General features: G+C 42.2%; 1 protein-coding gene across 4 annotated transcripts in view; it reads left to right on the forward strand.

Moving 5' to 3' along the window:
• Positions 1-17,707: 17,707 nt before the first annotated feature.
• Positions 17,708-20,802, forward strand: part of HMGXB3 (HMG-box containing 3) — a gene marked incomplete at both ends in the record, with an annotated part of 52,497 nt that continues 49,402 nt past the window's right edge. For all 4 annotated transcript variants that reach the window (XM_080698283.1, XM_080698284.1, XM_080698285.1 and 1 more), the window contains 2 exons: positions 17,708-17,844; positions 19,206-19,380. In XM_080698283.1, the coding sequence (XP_080554409.1) occupies positions 17,708-17,844; positions 19,206-19,380 (312 nt within the window). The remainder of the gene's footprint in view (positions 17,845-19,205; positions 19,381-20,802) is intronic.

A 20,802-nucleotide genomic window follows, 5' to 3' on the forward strand; every position in this document is an offset into this window, starting at 1 on the left:
CTGGTTCATTTCTAAAGTACAACTCACTGTCCAGAGTCAATTACATGGTCTGTTGTATCAATAGACTGGAAACCATCTCCAGGGAAGAGATCTGTAAGGAGGTAGGTGGGTTTGGTGGTCTTAGGCAATTGGTTCCAGGGGAGCTGTTTAAACAAGTTGCAACATTCCACGCCTCTTCTGCCTTTCCTTGTCTTCCCTCTCAATCTCTAACTGGTCTCTCTAGATAACCCACATACGCCCTCTGGTGGCCACATCCCACTTTAAAGAAGTATGGCTTCTCCAAAGATTTTTTTTAACAAAGGTGCCTAAAACATGCTGAAGAAAAGATAACTTTTTCAACAAATGGTGTTGCAAAACTGGTTATCCATTTGTAAAAAATGAAATTAAACTCTATATTCTCACTCTGCACAAGAGACAACTCTAGATGGATCAAAGACCTGGAAATTAGACCAGAGATTTTGCAATTATTAAAAGAGGGCATAGGACCAATGCCCCAACATATCAGCACTGGTACAAACCTTCTCAACAAGATCCCCCAAAGCACAAGAAATTAAAATTAGGACTAATAAGTGGGATTGCATTAAATTAAGAAGCTTTGTGTAGCAAAGAAAACTATCAAGAACCTTTAGAAAAAGCCAAAAGAATGGGACAAGACCTTTGTCAGATACTCCTTGGAGAGAGAACTAATATTTAGAATATATGAAGAAAAAAGAACAATAAAAATGGGCAAGTGAACTCTTCTTCACAAAAGAAGAGATACAGATGGCCAATAAATACATGAAAAATGTAAGGTAGACATGGTGGTACATGCTTGTATTCCCAATACTTGGGAGGCTGAGACAGAAGGATCACAAGTTCGAGAACAGCCTCAGCAAGTAGTGAGACTCATCAACCTAGCAAGACCCTGTTTTAAAATAAAAGTAAAATTAGGGCTGGGGGTGTAGGTTGCAGGTAGTACCACACACACACACACAAAAAAAATGTTCAAAATTATTAGCAATTAGAGATGAAAATAAAAACTATGCAAGGCTCACCTAACCCCAATAAGAATGGCAATCATAAAAAATACAAACAACAAAGCTGGGCATGGTGGTGCATGCTTGTAATCCCAGGATTGGGGAGGCTGAGACAGGAGGATCTCAGTTTGCGACCAGCCTCAGCTACTTAGTGAGGTCTTTATTTCAAAATAAAGAAAAAATAGGGCTTGGGGTGTAGCTCAGAGGTAGAATGTCCCTGGGTTCCGTCCCTAGTACGGTAAAAAAAAAAATACAAATAATAAATGCTGCTGAGGATGTAGGGAAACAGGACCTCTGATACACTGCTTATGGGATTGTAAATTAGTACAGCCACTTTTTTTGGCGGGGGGAGGTACCAGCAACTGAAACCAGGGGCATTCTACCTCTGATCTATATCCCCAACTATATTTTATTTTTTTATTTTGAAACAAGTCTTGCTAAGTTGCACAGGGATTCACTAAATTTCTGAGGCTGGTCACAGATTTGCGATTCTCCTGTCTCAACCTCCCAAGTACTGGGATCACAAGCATGCGCCACCATGCCTGGCTTGATACAGCCACTTCAGAGATCAGTGTGGAGATTTCTTGGAAGATGTTTCCTGGGTATCTTCCTAAAGGCACTGAAATTAGACAATTATAGTAATGCATACATATCTATGTTCATAGAACCACAATTCAGAATAGCCAAATTATGGAACCAGCCTAGGTGTCCATAAATGGATGATGGATTACAAAATTATGAGATATAAACATAATGGAATTCTACTAAGCTATAAAGAACAAAACTATGTCATTTTCAGAAAAATGGGTGGAACTCAAGAATATTATACTGAGATTAGTCAGTCACAAAAGATGAAGGGTCAGATGTTTTCCCCCCATGTGGAAGCTAGGGAGAAATCGGGATACAAAAAGGACTCCAGACAAAGGAGGAGGAGAGCCCCTAGTGGTGTGATGGAGGGAGCTAAGGAAGGAAGGTGAGTCCCCCACTCAAAAGGGGGTTTGATAAAGGAGACACGTCAATGGACACGATGTACATATACAAAGTTATCAATGCCAATCTTAGTATTATGCATGGGGAGCGTTGCAGGTGGGCTCACCAAATGCCATGTGCATGTATGTTTCTATTGCTCTGAATTTCATCATGCTGTATGATTATACTGCATCAATTTTAAACAAAAAAGCCTGGCCTCAGGTGGCATGAACAGTTGTTTAAAAGGTGTGTAACCTTGGAATCAAATTTTTTGAGCCTATTTGTGTTTTTATGTTTGCTATAAAGTGTAAATGATAAGCTGGGCATGGTGGTGCATGCTTGTAATTCCAGTACTTGGGAGGCTGAGACGTGAAGATTGTGGTTCGCGGCCAGCCTCAGGTACTTAGTGAGGCACTCCATAATTTAGTGAGGCTCTGTTTCAAAATAAAGAATAAAAAATAAGGCCAAGGGTTTAGCTCGGAGGTAGAATGCCCCTAGGTTCAATCCCTAGCACCACACACACACACATACACACACACACACACACACACACACACACACACACACACACACAGAAAGAATAAATGACAAGTTAAATAGTGCCTGGCTTATGATAGGATATCAATCTTAGTTTTCTTCCTGTTGAGTGAAAGAGCCTATCTTAGTAACAGAGCAAAGAAAACTGGAATTATCATCTGGAGCACTGAACCACAAGATCTGTTAATGGAAGAAAGGATTGGTAAAGACAAGTCCCTAATTCTAGATGGAACTGGTTCAGTTCCAAATAGAAACCGACAGTATAGAAAGCATTTAAAGAACACTTGGTCTGTGCCGTGCACGTCTTTTAATCCTCACGACAATATAGTTGCCTAGTCCTTGTATATGGGCCTATGGGAAGGATTCGTTAACTAATCAGAAACATTAGTAGGAATTGGGAGTGACCACAAAGGGCCTGAGAATAGGCCAAGAAGGGATACTATCTAGCTCTTAATTTAAAAAAACAAAGTACCAAAGCAAAACACTAACATCCACTAGAATCAAAAGTTTAGCCAAAGCCACGAGTGTTTGGCACAAACACAGAATCTCAGTACTTGGGAGGCCAAGGTAAGAGCAGGCTCATGACCAGCCTCAGCAATTTAGTGAGGTCCTCTGCAATTTAGTGAGACACTGTTTCAAAATAAAAAATAAACTGGGTTTGGTGCATGTTTGTAATCCTAGCATTTGGGAGGCTGAGACAGGAGGATCATGGTTCACTGACAGCTTCAGCTACTTCATGAGGCCCTTTGCAACTAAGTGAGGCCCTGTTTCATCTTTCTTTCTTTCTTTCTTTCTTTCTTTCTTTCTTTCTTTCTTTCTTTCTTTTTTTTTTTTTTTTTGTGGTACTGGGGTTCCTGGAAGCCCTTCTACCTCCGGGCTACACTCCCAGACCTATTTTTGTATTTTTATTTGGAAACAGGGTCTCCTAAGCCAGCGCACACGGCTGGCTTCGAACCTGCGTGATCCTCCTGTCTCCGCCTCCCAAGTGCTGGGATTACAGGCATGCGCCACCACGCCCGGCCCTGTTTCAAAAATAAACAGCCTCAGCTACTTCATGAGGCCCTTTGCAACTCAGTGAGACCCTGTTTCAAAAATAAATAATTAAAAAAAACAGGGCTGGGGGTGTAAGCTCGGAGGTGGAATGCCCCTGGGTTCCATCTCCAGTATTGCAAAAATTAAAATAAATAAATAAAAATAACAAATAAAATAGGCATTGGGCATGGTGATGCACGCTTGTAATCCCGCTACTTGGGAGGCTGAAATAGGAGGTTCTGGGTTCAAGGTGAGCCTCAGCTACTTAGTAAGTCCCTCCGCAACTTAGTGAGACCCTGTTTCAAAATAAAGAATAAAAAACAGAGCTGGGGGTGTGCCTCGGAGGTAGAATGCCCCTGGTTTCAATCCCCACTGCTACCATCACCAAAAAAAAAAAAAAGAAAGAAAAAAAGCTTACCCAATGTAGACTGTAAAAGCTTTCTCTTTTGCTTATGATTTTCATCTCCCAGATCTAAATCATGATGTTATGTGAATCAGGAATGTTAATTTTTTAGAAAACGCAAATTTAAAAAAAAGGGGGAGCAAGTTTAAGCACAGCTTAAACTAAGTACAAGGCACTTAGCTAAAGCCTTCCTAACTAAAGTCCTGTGGGTGAAAAATAGAGGCAAGAAAGTCCTGAAATGACTTGTTAAGGATATGGGCTTACCTCCATACATGAGAACTCTTTATCATAAAGGAAGAGGCCATGGCCTGAATTGGGATTGTATTTGAGGTGGTGATGTGAATGGAAAATTTTTGAAAACCCTTTTATCTCATTTTATTTTTGTGGTACCAGGGATTGAACCCAGGGCATTCTACTTGTGAGATACACCCCAGCCCTATTTTATTTTTTATTTTGAAACAGAGCCTCTAAGTTGTTGAGGCTGGCTTCATGCCTGCAATCTTTCTGTCTCAGCCTCCCAAGTACTTGGAGTATAGGCATGTTCCACCATATGCGGCTTGCAGACTCTTTTAAATGGAATACTACCCTACTTTTTCCTCCAGCCATTCTCTTCTCTCCTTTCCCCTTCTTTCTCCTCCTCCCCTCCCCTCCCCTCCCCTCCCCTCCCCTCCCCTCCCCCCCCCCCCCTCTCTCTCTCTCTCTCTCTGGTACTGGGCTGACTACAAACCTGGATTCTCCTGTCTTAGCCTCCCAGATGCTGGGATTACAAGCATGTGCCACCACGCCCAGCTCCCCTAGCCATTTTCTAATAGAATCAGTGTTGCTTTAAAAGTAAGATGGCTTTGACATATTACATGTACATATCAATTTATAGTCTAATTAAAGAGCCACAGAAATCTGAGAAAACATTTAAGTACTTCATTGAGTGGCAGAGACAATGAGTCTCTACCACTGATAGATGAGGGATAAGAAGGATGCAGTAGGGGCAGAAGTCTTCAAGAGAGGCTGGAAGAAAGAGGACTCTAGTTAGGTCTGAAGATGTGCATGCCTGCCCTGGTAGAGGGCAAGGCGAGGCATTCGGCAAAAGCACATGAGCAGCATGAGGATGGGGTGAAAGAAGACAATGGTCTACAGAGGGACCACTGTGGACACTGAGTTGTGTTGAGATGTCAAGTTGGAAATACAGGTTGTAGTCAATTATATAGGTGCTAAAACTCAGCTGAATAATCTGCTCTTTTAGTTTTGTAGGCATCTGAGAACCACCATAGAACCCACTTGGGCAGGGGAAATGGCCTGATGCCAATGGACCAATGGCATGTGCAGAGTGGACTGCAGGAGAAAGGGAAGGGGAGGAAGTAGAAACTGCATCAGTAATCCTAACACAAGAAGATGGTAAGAGAAATCAAGGAGTTAACAATGAGACAGAACTACAGAATCCAGGTAGAAGATCCTGTTTATTTCCCCCAGGTGTTAAGAACTTAAAATACATATATTAGTTTTTTTGTATTTTTGGTAATGAGGATTGCACCCAGGGGTATTCTATCTCCAAGCTACACCCTGGCTAAAATATGTACATTACTTTTGTGTGTGTGAGTGTGAGATACTGGGAATTGAACCCAGGGATATTCTACCTCTGAACTATTTATTTATTTATTTATTTACTTTGAAACAGGGTCTTGCTAGGTTGGTGAGAGTCTCACTACTTGCTGAGGCTATCCTCAAACCTGCAATCCTGCTGTCTCAGCCTCCCAAATACTGGGATTACAAGCTTGCAACACCACATCCAGTTTCCATGTCTCTGATGTCTGAAGTACTAGAAACTGAATCAGTAATCCTGACACAAGAGGATGGTAAGAAAAATTAAGGAACCAACAATATTTTTAATAGACTAGGCAGCTTCTATTAATTCCTTGGGCAAAGACATGTACCTTTACTGAAAATTTGTCTAACTGCTGGGACATTCAAGAGGACAGCTAAGAAGGTTCTAAAGTTAGCGGAAAGGAGAAAGGAGCTAACAGCTCTAGAGTAAGAATAGCTAATCCTTGCTGGAAGCAGTGGCATGCACCTGTTCCAGTACTTGGGAAGCTGACAGAAGGAAAACAGGTTGGAGGCCAGCCTCAGCAACTTAGCAAGACCCTGTTTCAAAATAAAAAAGAGGGTATAACTCAGAGGTAAAATGGCACATGATTCAATCCCCAATACTTAAACAAAAACAAACTGAGCCTTTAAAAATTGTGATGAAGAATATCCAGAAGTATTCTGAAGAGGAAGTGCTAGAATCTAGCTATCAACTGGACCAATGGTTCTAAAAAGTATGGGCCCAGGACTATCAGGTGTGGATATATTTAAAATCCAAATTCTTGGGTTCTCCTGAGACTTAAGAATTAGAAACTCTGAGGGTGGAACTCAGCACTCTTGGGTTTTAACATGCCTTCCAAGTGATTCTAATGTGAGATTAGCTTTAAAAATCATTGAGCTAGACTTACTGGGAAGCAGCTGGCATCAAGTCCATGGTGTATTCGACTTTCCTGTGGTTAATCCAGTATTTTCCAAGCATATCTGTACAATGATACCTTCTGGACAGTTTTAAAACTAATGTCTGTGTCCCATCACTAGAGACCAATTTAACTGGTCTGGGATATGGTCTGGACTCTGGAATTATTAAAAGATCCTCAAGTGCTTCTAATATGTAGACAAGTTTGAAAGCCACTAATCAAAAGAGAACACCTTTATTAGTTAAATTCCATTGCCAAATTTTAAGGAAGTTTCCTGATTATCTATCCCTGAGTACTGGAATGCTGTCATAATAATTCCTTCCTTCCTTCCTTCCTTCCTTCCTTCCTTCCTTCCTTCCTTCCTTCCTTCCTTTCTATGATACTGGGGGTGGAAAACAGGGTCATTCTACCCCCATGCTACACCCCCAAACCTATATTTTATTTTTTATTTTGAAACAAGGTCTCACTAAGTTGCAGAAGGCCTAAGTAGCTGAGGCTGTCCATGAATTGCGATCTTCGGGCCTTCCAAGTACTAAGATTACAAACGTGTGCCAACACGCCCAGGTAATATTACTTTATTTAAATTAGCTCAATATCCTATATAAAGAAATCTTTGCCAGGTGTGGTGGCACATGCTTGTAATCTCAGTACTTGGGAGACTGAGACAGGAGGACTACAGGTTCACGGCCAGCCTCAGCTACTTAGGCCCTCCGAAACTTAGTGAGACTCTGTTTCAAAATAAGGACTACAACTAGGGCTGGGGTTGTAGCTCGGAGGTAGAATGCTTGAGTTCAATCCCTGGTACATAAAATAAATCAAATAAAATCAAATAATCTTTATTCTTGTAAGCTATGTTTTCTACAGTAAAGGAGGAAGTTAATTCCTACATTATTTTGCTTGGAGGAAATCGGTAATTTTGGAATCAGTAAGACTTTGTGTCACTCATTTCATTAAATATTCTCCTATAGCATTTAGCTGTCCAAAACCAGCATCAGGGACCCCTCACAAGTAGAAAGGAATTCTCTAAGTTTCTATACACTTGAGATGGCCTCTGTAAAACAAATACTGCTAGCTTCACCAGTACTTTTTTTTTTTTATCAGTTACTGTGCCCCAGATGATCTCTGTGTCCATTAGCTCCTGGAAGATGATGTGGCCATCATCTGCAGTTAACAAAGTCTTGGGAATTACTTCATTTGGGACATATGTGGCAATAGCTACCGAGTGCCATGTCTTTTCTGTAGCAATATCTGGTTCACTGGATGCTATTTCAGCATCAGAATCTGTAAATTCTGCCAATTTTTGACATAGCAAACTTAACTGACACTATGCTACAGCACTTGTGTTGATGGCCTGCTCGATGCCCACTTTTTCCTTGATCTTCACTGCTATGGAGCTTGAAGAGGATCTGTTTTAGAAGGTGGCTCCACTAGAGCCAGGGAGGAGGTCTAAGGGAAGGGGAGGGGGAAGAATGAGTTTCATCAATGGAAATACTATCAACTATGTATACATATTTGAAAATACCAATGTCAATCTCAGTACTCTGTGTTGAGATGGGGGGAGATGGGGAGGTGGGGATGCGTACCAACTTCTGGGTGTGTGATGTTACCGTCAATATGATTTGCATTAAGATGTGAGATTATAATGTACCAATAAAAGCATATTTAAAAAATAAGGTGGCCCCACTATAGCATTTTTATGGTGTAAATTATGCTGAGATTCAGTGGCTACAGGACAATTTGAGGGCAGATACCCAACCTGAATCCTCTCCAAGTATGGGAACATATTGTGAACAGAGCAACTGTCGATGAGCAGGAGGACTCAGCATTCTGCCTGCTTCATCCTGGCATCCACTTGCGTTAGCCACTCATTAAATAGGTCCTGAGTCATCGTGCTCCTTGATTGGCTCAGTTATCACCAAGAAGGGACTGTGTATTCTTGAGGAAGTGTGGGCTGGGTGACCTAATAACAATCAGTGGTCCCTGAAGCATTGCAACAAGAGTGCTGTCTGCTGCTGCTCTGCTTTCTTGCCCCCTCTACAATGATCCCCTTTAGCAGAAAGTGTGTGCTGAAGAAGCAACTGGAAAAACACTCCTGCCTCAACAGCATTAAAGATATCATCTGTGCTATAGGCAGCAGTAAGTCTTATAATTTCCCGGCATGCCCCTCATTAATCTTATCTATTGACATGCCATTCATTAACCTGTCACCATTCTCTCTACAGACTGCTTTCAAGGCAATTCCATGGTAATCTCTAAATCTGTTCAGCCAACCCACACTTGCTTAAAAATTGTTATAACCAAGCATGCTGGCCAGGTTCAGTGCTTTTTTTCCGAATCACAGAACCAGTCACGAGAGTTTTTGGCACCAATTTCTTAAAACCAAGAAAAAACAGCTCATCATAGACAGCATTCCTCCTTCTCTTTTGCTGGGATCCACAGATGCCTCTCTTTTGCATTTTTCTTCAAATTTGGCTCAATCGTTTAAGAATGTAGACAGCATAGAAGGAGTGATATCAAATTCTTCTGCCACACTGCCTTTTCTTTTGCCTGAGTTTACAGCTTTCACAACCTCCATTTTCTCCTCCAGTGAGAACTGCCAATGCTTCTTGGTCCCCCCCCCCTTTTTTTTTTTTTGCCATTTCCAGAGAGTAAGGGCTGGGCCACAACTAACAGGATTGTGTCTGTTCCTCCTTCAGCTTGTTTTGCCACAAGTGGAAAACTGAGAAGACAAAATGAGTATTATCAAGAACCAAAGATAATAAGTTCCCCCTAAAAAATGGATTCAGATTTTTTTTTTAGGAGCCAGACATACCTGCCCCAGTATTGGGAGGCTGAGAGGAGGATCACAGGTTTAAGGACAGCCTCAGCGAATAATGAGACTCTCACCAACCTATCCGACCCTGTTTCAAAATAAAATAGGGTGCTGGGCGTGGTGATGCACGCTTGTAATCCCCACGCTTGGGAGGCAGAGACAGGAGGATCGTGCAGGTTCGAAGCCAGCCGCGTGCGCTGGCTTAGGAGACCCTGTTTCCAAATAAAAATGTAAAAATAGGTCTGGGAGTGTAGCCCGGAGGTAGAAGGGCTTCTAGGAACCCCAGTACCACCAAATATATATAATAGGGCTGGAGATATAGCTTGAAAGTAAAATGCCCTTGGGTTCAGGCCCTAGTACCAGTCACACATATACACACACAAAATCCTATTAAGAAATGATAATGTAAGGCCAAAGTTGAGAGAAGACAGGATTCATGTTACTTATGTTTTGTCAATAGTAGATTACTTATATAAACTCATAGAATGTTTGAAAAAGAAGGGATCTCACAGATCATCCAGTTTATTTAAATATTCTGAGTCTCAGTAAAAACAGGACTAACGATGTCAGCCTTACTTACTATGAGAATAGACTGAAACAGGTGGTGGAAGAACTTTGCAAATAACAGTGCAGTGTATAAATTAAAGGAGTTATTTATACAGCTTGTTTTATGGATATGAAAATTGAGGCCTGGAAAAGGGGCTGACTGAGGTTCATGGAGTTTAGATTTCTTGACTCAGATTAAGTACTGTATCTGCCACTCTATATTCCTAATTGAAATTCTAGTAATAGATCTTCAAAGCTCTCTCACCATCTAGCTTGGAAAGATTTTCACTGTCAGGAATATGTTTCTGGTACCATACATTCATTTAATGAATATATGCTGGGAGTGGTGGCACATGCCTATAATTCTGCTACTTGGGAGGCCAAGAAAGAAGGATCACAGATTCGAGACCAGCCTCAGCAACTTAGCAAAACTCTCAGGAATCCAATGTGATAATTTCAAAACAAAAAATAAAGGGGGCTGAAAATGTAGTTTGGAGGTAGGATACCTCTGGGTTCAAACCCAGTACAAAAAAAAAAAAAAACATTTTGTTTGGTGCTGGGGGTTGAACCAGGACATTCTACCTCTGACTTATACCCTATCCTTTTTATTTTTTATTTTGAAACATGGACCACAGAACCAGATATGTGGGACATATCAAATATATATTTTCAAAAATATGCATTTTCGTAGAGATTTTCATTCAGTAGGTGCTAGGTCAGGCCTGGATATCATATTGTGATATACCATCCCTGATTGAGTCTAAACTTTTCATTGTACAGTATGCAAAGAGGCCCAGAGAGGGTCTATACTATAATTTGCCCATCACTTGTGCTATCCTCTCTTACCCAAATAGACAACAATAGCATCCCAATATCCTAATTGGTCTCTTTGCCTCTTTGATCAATTTCTACAAAAGATCTAGAATGATTATTTTAAAAATGCAAAACAGAAACCGGGCATGGTGGCACATGCTTGTAATCCCCGCATTTGGGAGGCAGAGACAGGAGAATCGCGCAGGTTTGAAGCCAGCTGCACTGGCTTAGAAGGTCCCTTCTAAATTGAAGTACTGGACCCGAGATAGTGCTCCAAAGTCAAAGGCCTTTACAGGCCAAGATGAGGCATGAGTGAGTGAAACTGGTATCACTCGTTCTCTAAAGGTATTTAGAGAATGTTGTGGTCTGTGTGCCTTGTCTAGAACTTTCAAGAATTTAAAATGAACATTTCCTCTGCCAAGACTGAGCAAACAAAACATGACCCAGTGGCAGTATTTTTGGTAATTGCCTGTTTAGGCATTTTATCAATAGAAGACGCTGTGACTTTATGTTGTACCCTTTACCGAAAAACAATTTTTACCATCACCTCCACACTTCTACCCTTCAATTCATGTCATCCTGTATGTGTCAAACACTGCTCAGTACCAGCCATACAAAGGAGGAGTGTACTGCCCACCACTGAGGAGCTTGCCAGGGAAGCAGGGAAGAGAAACACCGGAGTGTGTGAAGTACTGTAATAGAGGATATAGAGTACTGTAGGCACATAAAATGGGGATCATCAACTGGGATGGGGAATGAATGGGCAGAACACTCAAAGAGAAAACAATATGCTGGGCCTTGAAGACTATCCACACTGGAATTCCTGAGAGATGAGGAAATATTTGTTAAGGCAATGAATTACTAGAGAAAATAAATATTATGGTTATGCAAAAAGAAGTCTTTAGAAATAAGGACTAAATCACTGTGACAGTAAGAAACTGGGACAGTAAGAAGCCTTTAGATGGGCATGGTGGTGTATATCTGAAATCCAGCTACTTGGGAGGCTGAGGCAGGAGGATAAGATGTTTGAGGCCAGTCACAGCAACTTAGGGAGATGCTGTCTTGAAACAAAAACACCTGACACTTTTAGAGGGTTTTATAGAGTGACATGACCACATTTGCACTTTAGAAAATGAGTTTGTTGGGTCAGATGTTGTGGTGCACACCTATAATCCCAGTACTTGGAAGGCTGAACCAGGAGGACCACAATTTGAGGCCAGGCTCAGCAACTTAGCAAGGCCCTCAGCAATTTAGTAAGACCCTGTTTTAAGATAAAACAAAATAGGGCCAGGGGTATACCTCAGAGGTGGAACCTCCCTGGGTTCAATTCCCATTACCACAAAATAAATAATTAAATAAAAATAGAAAAAAATAAGAATCCTTTGGTTGTAGGTGGAAAACTTAATGGGTAAAGTCAATTTTCTAAGAGGTGGTCCTAAATCTGAAGGTAAAAGTGAAGCTAACTTAGTGGGCTGTATCATTTGGATGTTAATTTAAGTGTAACAGGAAGCTACTGAATGACTTTTTTTTTTTTTTTTTTTTTTTTTTTAAGGAGAGATGGCTGCTTTGTGAAGAATGGAATTAAATAAAGGGTGTCAGAATGTCGGGCGTTGTGGTGCACGCTTGTAATCCCTGCACTTGGGAGGCTGAGACAGGAGGATCGTGTAGGTTCGAAGCCAGCGTCAGCTGGTTTAAGAGACTCTGTTTCCAAATAAAATATAAAATTGGTCTGGGAGTATAGCCCGGAGGTAGAAGGCCCCTGGGTTCTATTCCCAGTACTACAAAAAAAAAAAAAAAAAAAAAAAAAAAAAAAAAAAAGGGTGTCAGAGAAAAAGAGTCCTGGGGTTTGGAGTGTAGCTCAGCTGTACAGTGCATATGCAAGAGATGATGGTGCCTTGACGTAGAGTAGTAATATAGGAAATGGTGAGGGGTGGTCAGTCTGGGGCTTTGTTTCTACAAGCCTTGCTGACAGACTGGAAGTTAGGTGAAGAGGAGTAAAGGATAACTCTCAGATTGCTGGTTTGAACACTGAACAATCCAGCAGATGGAAGTGCCATTTTCTGGGATGGGAATCAATTATGAAGACTCTACTGCTTCAGCATAATTTACTGCTTATCTGTGGTAGGGCTGGGATTCAAACTCAGGGAGGCTCATGACAAAACTCTGAACCAAACACAGAATGTCATATGGCATGTTCTGAGAATTACCAATATTGACAAGAGACATGGAATAAGAATGAAATAGGAGCCAAATCAAAGCCTTAGTCAACCTACTTAGTTTTATTTATTTCTTCCTTTCTTCCTTCTTTCCCTCTTTTCCCCTTCCTTCCCTCTCTTTCTTTCCTGTGCTGAGGATTGAACCCAGAGCCTTGTTCATGTTAGACAAATACTCTACCACTGAGACACACCCCCAAGTATTTATTTTTATTTATTTTTGTAGTACTGGAGGTGGAACCCAGGAGCTTTCTACCTCCAGGCTGTATTCCCAGACCTATTTTATACTTTATTTGAAAACAGGGTCTCACTAAGTTGCTGAGAGCCTCACTCAGTAGCTGAGGCTGGCTTCGAACCTGTGCGATTCTCCTGTCTCAGCCTCCCAAACGCTGGGATTACAAGCGTGTGCCACCACGCCCGGCTGAATTGTATTTTAGAGCAAGAGAAGACACTGGAGCATTTTTAAAAGGGGGTCTTATCTGGTAAGACTTACAAAAGGCCAATCTGGCTGTTTACTATGTGGATAATAGACCTTAAAGACTAGAGTAGTGGTCAGTAGAACTGCATCAGCCTGGAAAAAGATGATAGTGGCTGGGAGATTGTTAACAGTGGTAGAAAGTAGGTAAACTAGAAATACATTTGCAAGATAGCGAGAACTTGTTAAAATGTGGCAAAATCCGTGACATCGGCGACAATCCGAATCACAATCCCTGATTCCTGGAGTCAGGAATTAGGATTAAGTTACTCCAGGAATTCACTATCATTGCTATAATGTGAAATAGTGGGCGATGGATTGAGGGGGGTTCGATGCGGCACCAAGATGAATCAACCCTAACCTGAATGACCCGGGGCCAAGAGGAGGACTGGGGTCAGTCCCGCACGTCGCGGTGCGGAGAGAGCGGTGAGACGGGTTCTTCAGGGCCCCTGGAGGCACCAAGAGGCGCTCAGCTCCGCCCGGGTTACTAGGACGCTCCACGGCAAGGATTGTGAGCCGCCCCGGCGTCCTACGGCTCGCAGCCACAACTTCCCCATTCCGGGACCTCTGGCCGGAAGCAGTTCGTCCGCTTTAGCCGTCCGGCTCGGAGCTTCCAAATGGCTTCCAAGGGTCCGCCCCCAACTCGGGCTGGGCTGCTGCGCTTGCGCGAGGGTTCGCACGTAGTCACGCGCCGCCGGCCACTTCCGGTGCGCCGTGAGGGCCGCCGGGACGGGTCTCCCTGGCGATCCGTGGTGTGCGGCTGCTGCTGCAACTGCTGCTGCTGCTGCCACCGCTACCGGGCGGGCTCCGCAGCGACGCTTGTGTCCTTGCTGCTTTTCTCGGGATCCCCGGGGCTTGATCCCCGGGGCCCTCAGCAGGCGTCGGTGAGGAGCCTGCGGAGCGAACCCGTGTTCCGACACTCGCCCTCCAAGACCCCCATATCGCGACTCCGAGAAGGGAGCGGGAAGGGCTGTCGCGACTCCGCGCCGAGTGTCGCCGGGCGGGGCCGCAGGGCCGGGGCTCCTCCAGTCCCCGGGATGCGCGCGCGAGCCCTAGCCTCCTCTTCCTCGTTGCCGCTGTCACGACTGGAGCCGCCTCTCGCCCACCGCGGGGAGCGCGAGTGTGCGGGCAAGCCCCCTCGTCCAGCCCCTGGGCCAGGCGCCCCGGGGAATGTGAGCCGCGTGGCTAGCCTGCCCCTCCGGGTAAGTCCCGCCCTCGAGGGTCACGCCGCGCTGCCAACCTGCTGGGCGACTGGGAACCGGTTGCCGCGGCTTTCTGAGTTTCTGTGCCCTCTTGAACAAAGTAGGACCAGTGAGTTTTAGTTTCCTCTTTCCCCGATCCGTATCTTTGGAAAAAAACAAAACCTAGTCCAGAGGTAAACCTTGGGCCGCGGCTGAGCGGTCAAAGACCATCTCGGGTGGTTCAGGTGGGGGACTGTGAAGGTGTCTCGTGTTTAAAATGCTTCCCTTCGGTTTTGCACCTGAGACACCTAAAGCATAGAGAGGGTTGGTAGATTGCTTAAGATCATAGGGGTCCATGCTTTAATTCAAATCAATACCCAAATCTTAAGTTTTCTAGAGCCCTTGACTTTAACCTTCACGTTATCCCGCCTTTCTTTGCATTGCTGCACTGAGGCCTAGGGTTTGGAAACAAATTTGGACCCAGGCTTAGAACAGGCAGTAAAACAGACCAAGGTATTCCCTTCCTCCCATCCCAAAGGCGGCTGTAATGATTGTGTTCTTTAACTTGTTTTGCTCTGGGTGCTAACATCTTACCATTCTTTACAGATGCTTTCTTGGAGTTACTGCTTTTAGCCACAAGGCTTTCAAGGATTAGGAAGTCAGTTATAAAGGACAAGAAACAGTCTCCACAAATGCTTGATTTTGAAGTCCAGTTTTCCTTTTTTTTTTTTTTCTTTCTGTATTGGGGGTTGAACCCAGGGCATTCTACCACCGATGGGGCTACACCTCTAGTCCTATTTTCTTGTTGTTGCGGGTCTGGGGATGGAACCCAGAGGCATTTGACCTCCGAGCTACACCCCCTGCCCTATTTTTTTTTTAATTATTCTTTATTTTGAAACCGGGTCTCACTGAGTTTCAGAGGGCATCACTAAGTAGCTGTGGCTGTGTGGGAACCGCGATCCTACGGGCTCCCAAATGCTGGGATTACGGGTGTGCGCCACCGTGCTGGCTTCTAGTCCTATTTTTTTGAAACAAGGTCTCACTAAGTTGTAGAAAGCCTCACTAAGTAGCTGAGACTGGCCGAGAACCTGCGATCCTCCTGTCTCAGCCTACCAAGTACTGGGATCATAAGCCTGCGCCACCACACCCCTTTGCCTTTGTTTACCCAGCCGAGTTGTTTTCTCTTTCTGGGTTGCATTATGGCAGAGTGCAAGTTTTTATTTTTGTTTTGTCTTTGTTTATGAGGTTTTAGGGGCAGAGAAAAGAGGAATGATTTGGAGATGATACAAAACTATAAAGGACCCTAGGATATAAATGTTTCTAGCCTGGGGTATATATATTTTTAAAATTATAGGTGAAACATTGTCTAGGAGAAGGTTTTTAGCTTTCACAAAATTTGTCAAAAGGAGTCTTGTCTCCCAAAAGTTTAGAAGCCCACTAAGTTCATTCTCCTAAATCTCACAGTAGAAACATCTGAAATTAAGGGTGTGGAATACCCTCGTCAACAATCATATGGTGAGTCAGACTTGAATCCAGGCCTCTTGACTCCACATAAAGTTCTTTTTCATCATATTTATCAGATACATTATCATTTGTGGAGTGTGATCTAAATGAGATGCAAATGGATTTTTTTTTCCCAGTCCTGTTTCCTACTACAACTCTCTCTTTTCAGAATCCTAAACTTCCTTCTGATTTTCAGAACTATGATGTTTCTCTTTCATAAAATTTAAGTGGTTTTTGGGATCCTTTTTCCTCCAAGGATTGAATTGTTAAAACTTCAACTTAAAATTTGACCACAAGTACATTAACTCTTATTGAACTAGTCATTCAGATTGGTTTTTTCTTTTCTTTTCTTTTATGCCTTCCTTTTCCTAGTAAATTGTCTGTTCCCTAGGCCAGCACCAGAGCGGTAATGTTGGTCTGTCAGATTGCTGTTTAGCTCTATGCTATACAGTACTATACCACGACACTAGCCATGTGTATTTATTTATTTTACAGTATGGAATTGAACTCAGAGGCATTCATCTCTGAGCTACACCTATAGCCCCTAATTTTTATTCTTGAACCCACAGGCATTCTACCTCCAGGCTACACCTCCAGCCCCTAATTTTTATTCTTTATTTTGAAACAGGGTCTCAGTAAATAGCGGAGGGCCATACTAAGTAGCTGAAGCCATCTGCGAACCTGTGATCCTCCTGTCTCAGCCTCTCAAGTACTGGGATTACAAGAATGTACCACTACACCCTATCATATTTAGTATTTAAATTCATTGTACAGTACTATACCACTACACTACCCATGTGTAGTATAGCCATGTTATATGTAGTAACAAAATTAATCTAGTTCTTCAGTATCACCAGCATATTTCAAGTGTTTAATAGCCATATGCAGCTAGTGGCTACTGTATTGGGCGGCGCTGATGTAAAACATTTCCATCAGTTTATTGATCAGTTCTGGGATAGAAGATTGCCAGTAAAGATGGGTAGATGAAAGAAGGATGAGGGAGTTGGAGCTCTGTCAAGTTCGTATTTGCACCTGGTAGCCTTTGGGCAGATTGTTAAGCATCTTAGTAACAGGTAATAGTCTTTAAGAATGAACTATTTCATTTTATAGCACTTAACTCTTTTCAGGTAGTTATGTCTATTGTGCTTTTTGAGTCTCCTAGATCTGTGGGAATATGAATAGAACATCCCTTTTGATATATGTGTGAGAGAAAATGGAACCTGAAACATGTTAAAAAAAAAACCTATCCCCAAATCATACAAGATGGCAGAGTACAAAAAAATGTTTTGCATATAGGTCCTTATGGCATGTTGGATGAATTATTGAAGCTGTTTAAGCTAGTGAAGCATATGAGGGAGGGGTCAGAACTTTTGACTCCTGGCCAGGTGTTCATTTTACTTGTCCTCAAATGGAATTCTTGAAACATGGGAATAATACGTCTTCGAGTTGAAAGATTACTATATCCTGTGAGTGAATATAAATACCTAGTCAAAGGAATATAAATACCTACTGAAAGGAATTACTTGAGATATTTGTTAAATATATAGATTAACATACCTTTGTGATTCATAAATATTGGAGCCCTGAAATATGTACATCAAACAAGTACCCTGTATGCTTCTTAGGATCTGTTGAGTTTGGGAAATAGTTAAGCCTTTAGCTCCTTTTAGGGTAGATTCTTAAAACTTTGTGTTTGACTTTCCTGTCTAGCCATGGATGCATCATATGATGGTACTGAGGTAACTGTCGTGATGGAGGAAATTGAGGAAGCCTATTGTTATACCTCCCCTGGGCCACCCAAGAAGAAGAAAAAGTATAAAATACATGGAGAAAAGGCCAAGAAACCCAGGTTAGCCATTATGTTGGGTTGCTGCTAACATTTACAGACAAGCTGGTTGGACAGCTATGTTGAGGAAAACTTTAGAATTAATTGAAAAGGAGTGTAGTTGTTGAAGTTGCTGAATGGGCACTGGGGTGGGGGAAAGGGGACATGATGCGTTGAAAGTGGTCATAAATTTATCAGCATTTGCCATACCTGGCCAGACTTAGCTTTTTTCTAGGCTGTCATAGACAATTGCACCATAAGATGGAAGAAACTATGAAAAGAGCTACATAATTTTTTTTATACCATTGTTGTTTAAAATATTTAAAATAAGGAGGGTGTGGTGGCATATGCTTGTAATCCCAGCATTTGGGAGGCAGAAACCGGAGGATCATGGGTCGTGGACAGCCTCAGCTACTTAGCGAGGCCCTTTGCAACTCAGACCCTATTTCAAAAAATAAAAAGACTAAAAAATAGGGCTGGGAGTGTAGCTTGGAGGTAGAATGCCCCTGGGTTCCATCCCTAGTACCACAAAAAAAAAAAAAAAAAAAGCATTAATAAACTTACAGAATTATAAATAGTACCAATGACATCTACAGAGACTATCCAGATTGTAGCTCTGTAATCTCCCTCTTAATTGTGAACATCGGATTTTTAGTTGAGGCTATCAGCCCTGGGCCACTTTGATAATTCTACTTGCTTTCCTCTCTCAGCTTTGAAGAGGTTCTTTTGACCAATTAGATGACCAAAGGCTGTGTGTAGAAGATTAAAGAATGTGATTGATAACCAGCCTGGGCAATCAGCCCCTGAATAACTTTTCCTTAGAGTAGAATGACAGGACACGTGTATCTTTCTTTGGGTGTATTATTTTTTTAAAGCCAATCATCTGCAGAGCAGGCAGGTCATGGAAAAGTAAATAAAATGAAACTTCACTTCCAGGCTTCTGAAGGAAGAATAGCCACTTGGACTTTACCATTTCATTTTGTCCACCTGCCAAACACCATCTGATTGTGTAAAAAATATTTAGCTGAGCGTGATGGTGCATGCTTGTAATCCTAGTTCTTGGGAAACTGAGCCTTGAGGATCGCAGGTTTGAGGACAGCCTCAGCAATTTGGTGACGCTTTCAGTCACCTAGTGAGTCCCTGTTTTTAAATAAGAAATACAGTCGGTCTGGGGATGTAGCTCAGAGGTAGAATGCCTCTAGGTTCAATTTCCAGTACCGTAAAAAAAAAAAAGGAAAAAAGTTTCTTTGATTAACTTTTCAATTCCTATTTACATCAGTGCCTTGAATTGAGAAGCCAGCTTTTATGTCTACCTACCAGCCCCTAACATTGTATTATGTGCGGGTTAGATAAAGGAAAGCCTTAAGAAGTCATTGCTTCCTCAGGTCTGCTTACCTTCTGTACTATTACGACATCTACCTGAAAGTACAGCAGGAGCTCCCCCACCTCCCTCAATCTGAGATCAATAAGAAGATTAGTGAGAGTTGGAGGCTTCTCAGCGTGGCCGAGAGGAGTTACTACTTGGAGAAAGCCAAACTAGAGAAAGAAGGTTTGGATCCTGTAAGTAGCTTTCTTGTTTTTTCCCAGCTGATTTCTCCATTGGTTCAATGGGGGGGCCTTTGGAGAGACACCCTCTTCCCCCGTTTTCCTGTTTTGTTTTTTCCCTTTGGAAAATTTTTAACCTTTTTATCTTGAGTTTTGTTGCTTCCATTTTGGTTATTTCCTGTAGTCTTTTGTCTTTGGTTGCAGTAGTAGATGCAGCTGACATTTTCTGAGTTCTCTATAGTGAGCCTTAGCTTCCTTTCCTGAATTCCTTATCCTCATGGATATTTTCCTTTAATATAAAAGCTTATAAAGGTGTCTCTCCTGTCTCATATTGAAAATTGAGCATACTACAATTTATTTGTGTTATACTGACTGCCGTGACTTAGAACAAACAGGAATTAAGCTTGCATTTTAAAATGTTGCTGCATTGTGTAAAATGGAGTTCTTTTATTACTACTGGTGGTTATGAAGTATGCAAGGTTAAAGCCAAAGATGATTGAGGCTGAGGATTTGAGTGCCTAAAGGAATTGTAAGGAAATGTTTAAGTTTAGGAGGTCAAGTCTGGAGAAGAGTATGCCTATTCCCTTTGACTTTTTCAGTATAAAATTGGCAATCATAGGAGCTGGGGCTTTAGTTCAGTGGCACAGCACATGCTTAGCATGTGTGACCCTGTACCCCCCAAATTAGCAATCTTTTTGTTCATGACGATTATTTTATCTAATCCTGGATGGTTTGTTTTTTTAAAACTAGACATTGATGTAGACAATTTTTAAGTCATCTACAATGATTCTTTTTTTTATCAATATGCTTATTTACCCCATTTTACTACTCCTGTCAAAGCCATACTAATTAGCTGAGTGACCTTGGAAAGACCATTTAACCTAATGCATCTTAGTTTTCTTATCTGGAAAATAGAACATGAGTGTCTATTCATAATGTTTAAAATTGATACGTAAATCACCCTAACTGAGTCCTTGGCCCATTCCATCTATTGGCTAGTGGCCAGCCTTTGCAGCTTGGTGTGGTTGGTACATCACTTAGCAACTTGGTATGGCCACCCTCTGCAACTTCGTGAGACCCTGTTTCAAAATTTCATCTATTGACTGAAATGTATAAGACTAGGCGAAGCTTTATGTTCTTTTTGTACTCTCTCAAATTGCCTGTTGTGAAGGGGAGACATTTCTGCTTACATATCTTGGGAGCCTTGTGGTAGGCTGCCCTGTCAGCAGATCTTCAGGTCTCCACCCAAATGCGGGGCTCCTGGTTTTAGTGTCTTTTTTTTTTTTTTAAGGCAGGGGCAGTACTGGGGTTGGAATCCAGGGACATTCTACCTCTGAGTTACGACCCTAGCCCTATTTTTTATTTTATTTTTGGTACTGGGGATGGAACCCAGGGGCATTCTACCTCCACACACCCAACCCTATTTTTTTATTCTTT

The sequence above is a fragment of the Muscardinus avellanarius genome (genome assembly GCF_963383645.1).
Source record: "Muscardinus avellanarius genome assembly, chromosome: 7".
Classification (NCBI taxonomy): domain Eukaryota; kingdom Metazoa; phylum Chordata; class Mammalia; order Rodentia; family Gliridae; genus Muscardinus; species Muscardinus avellanarius.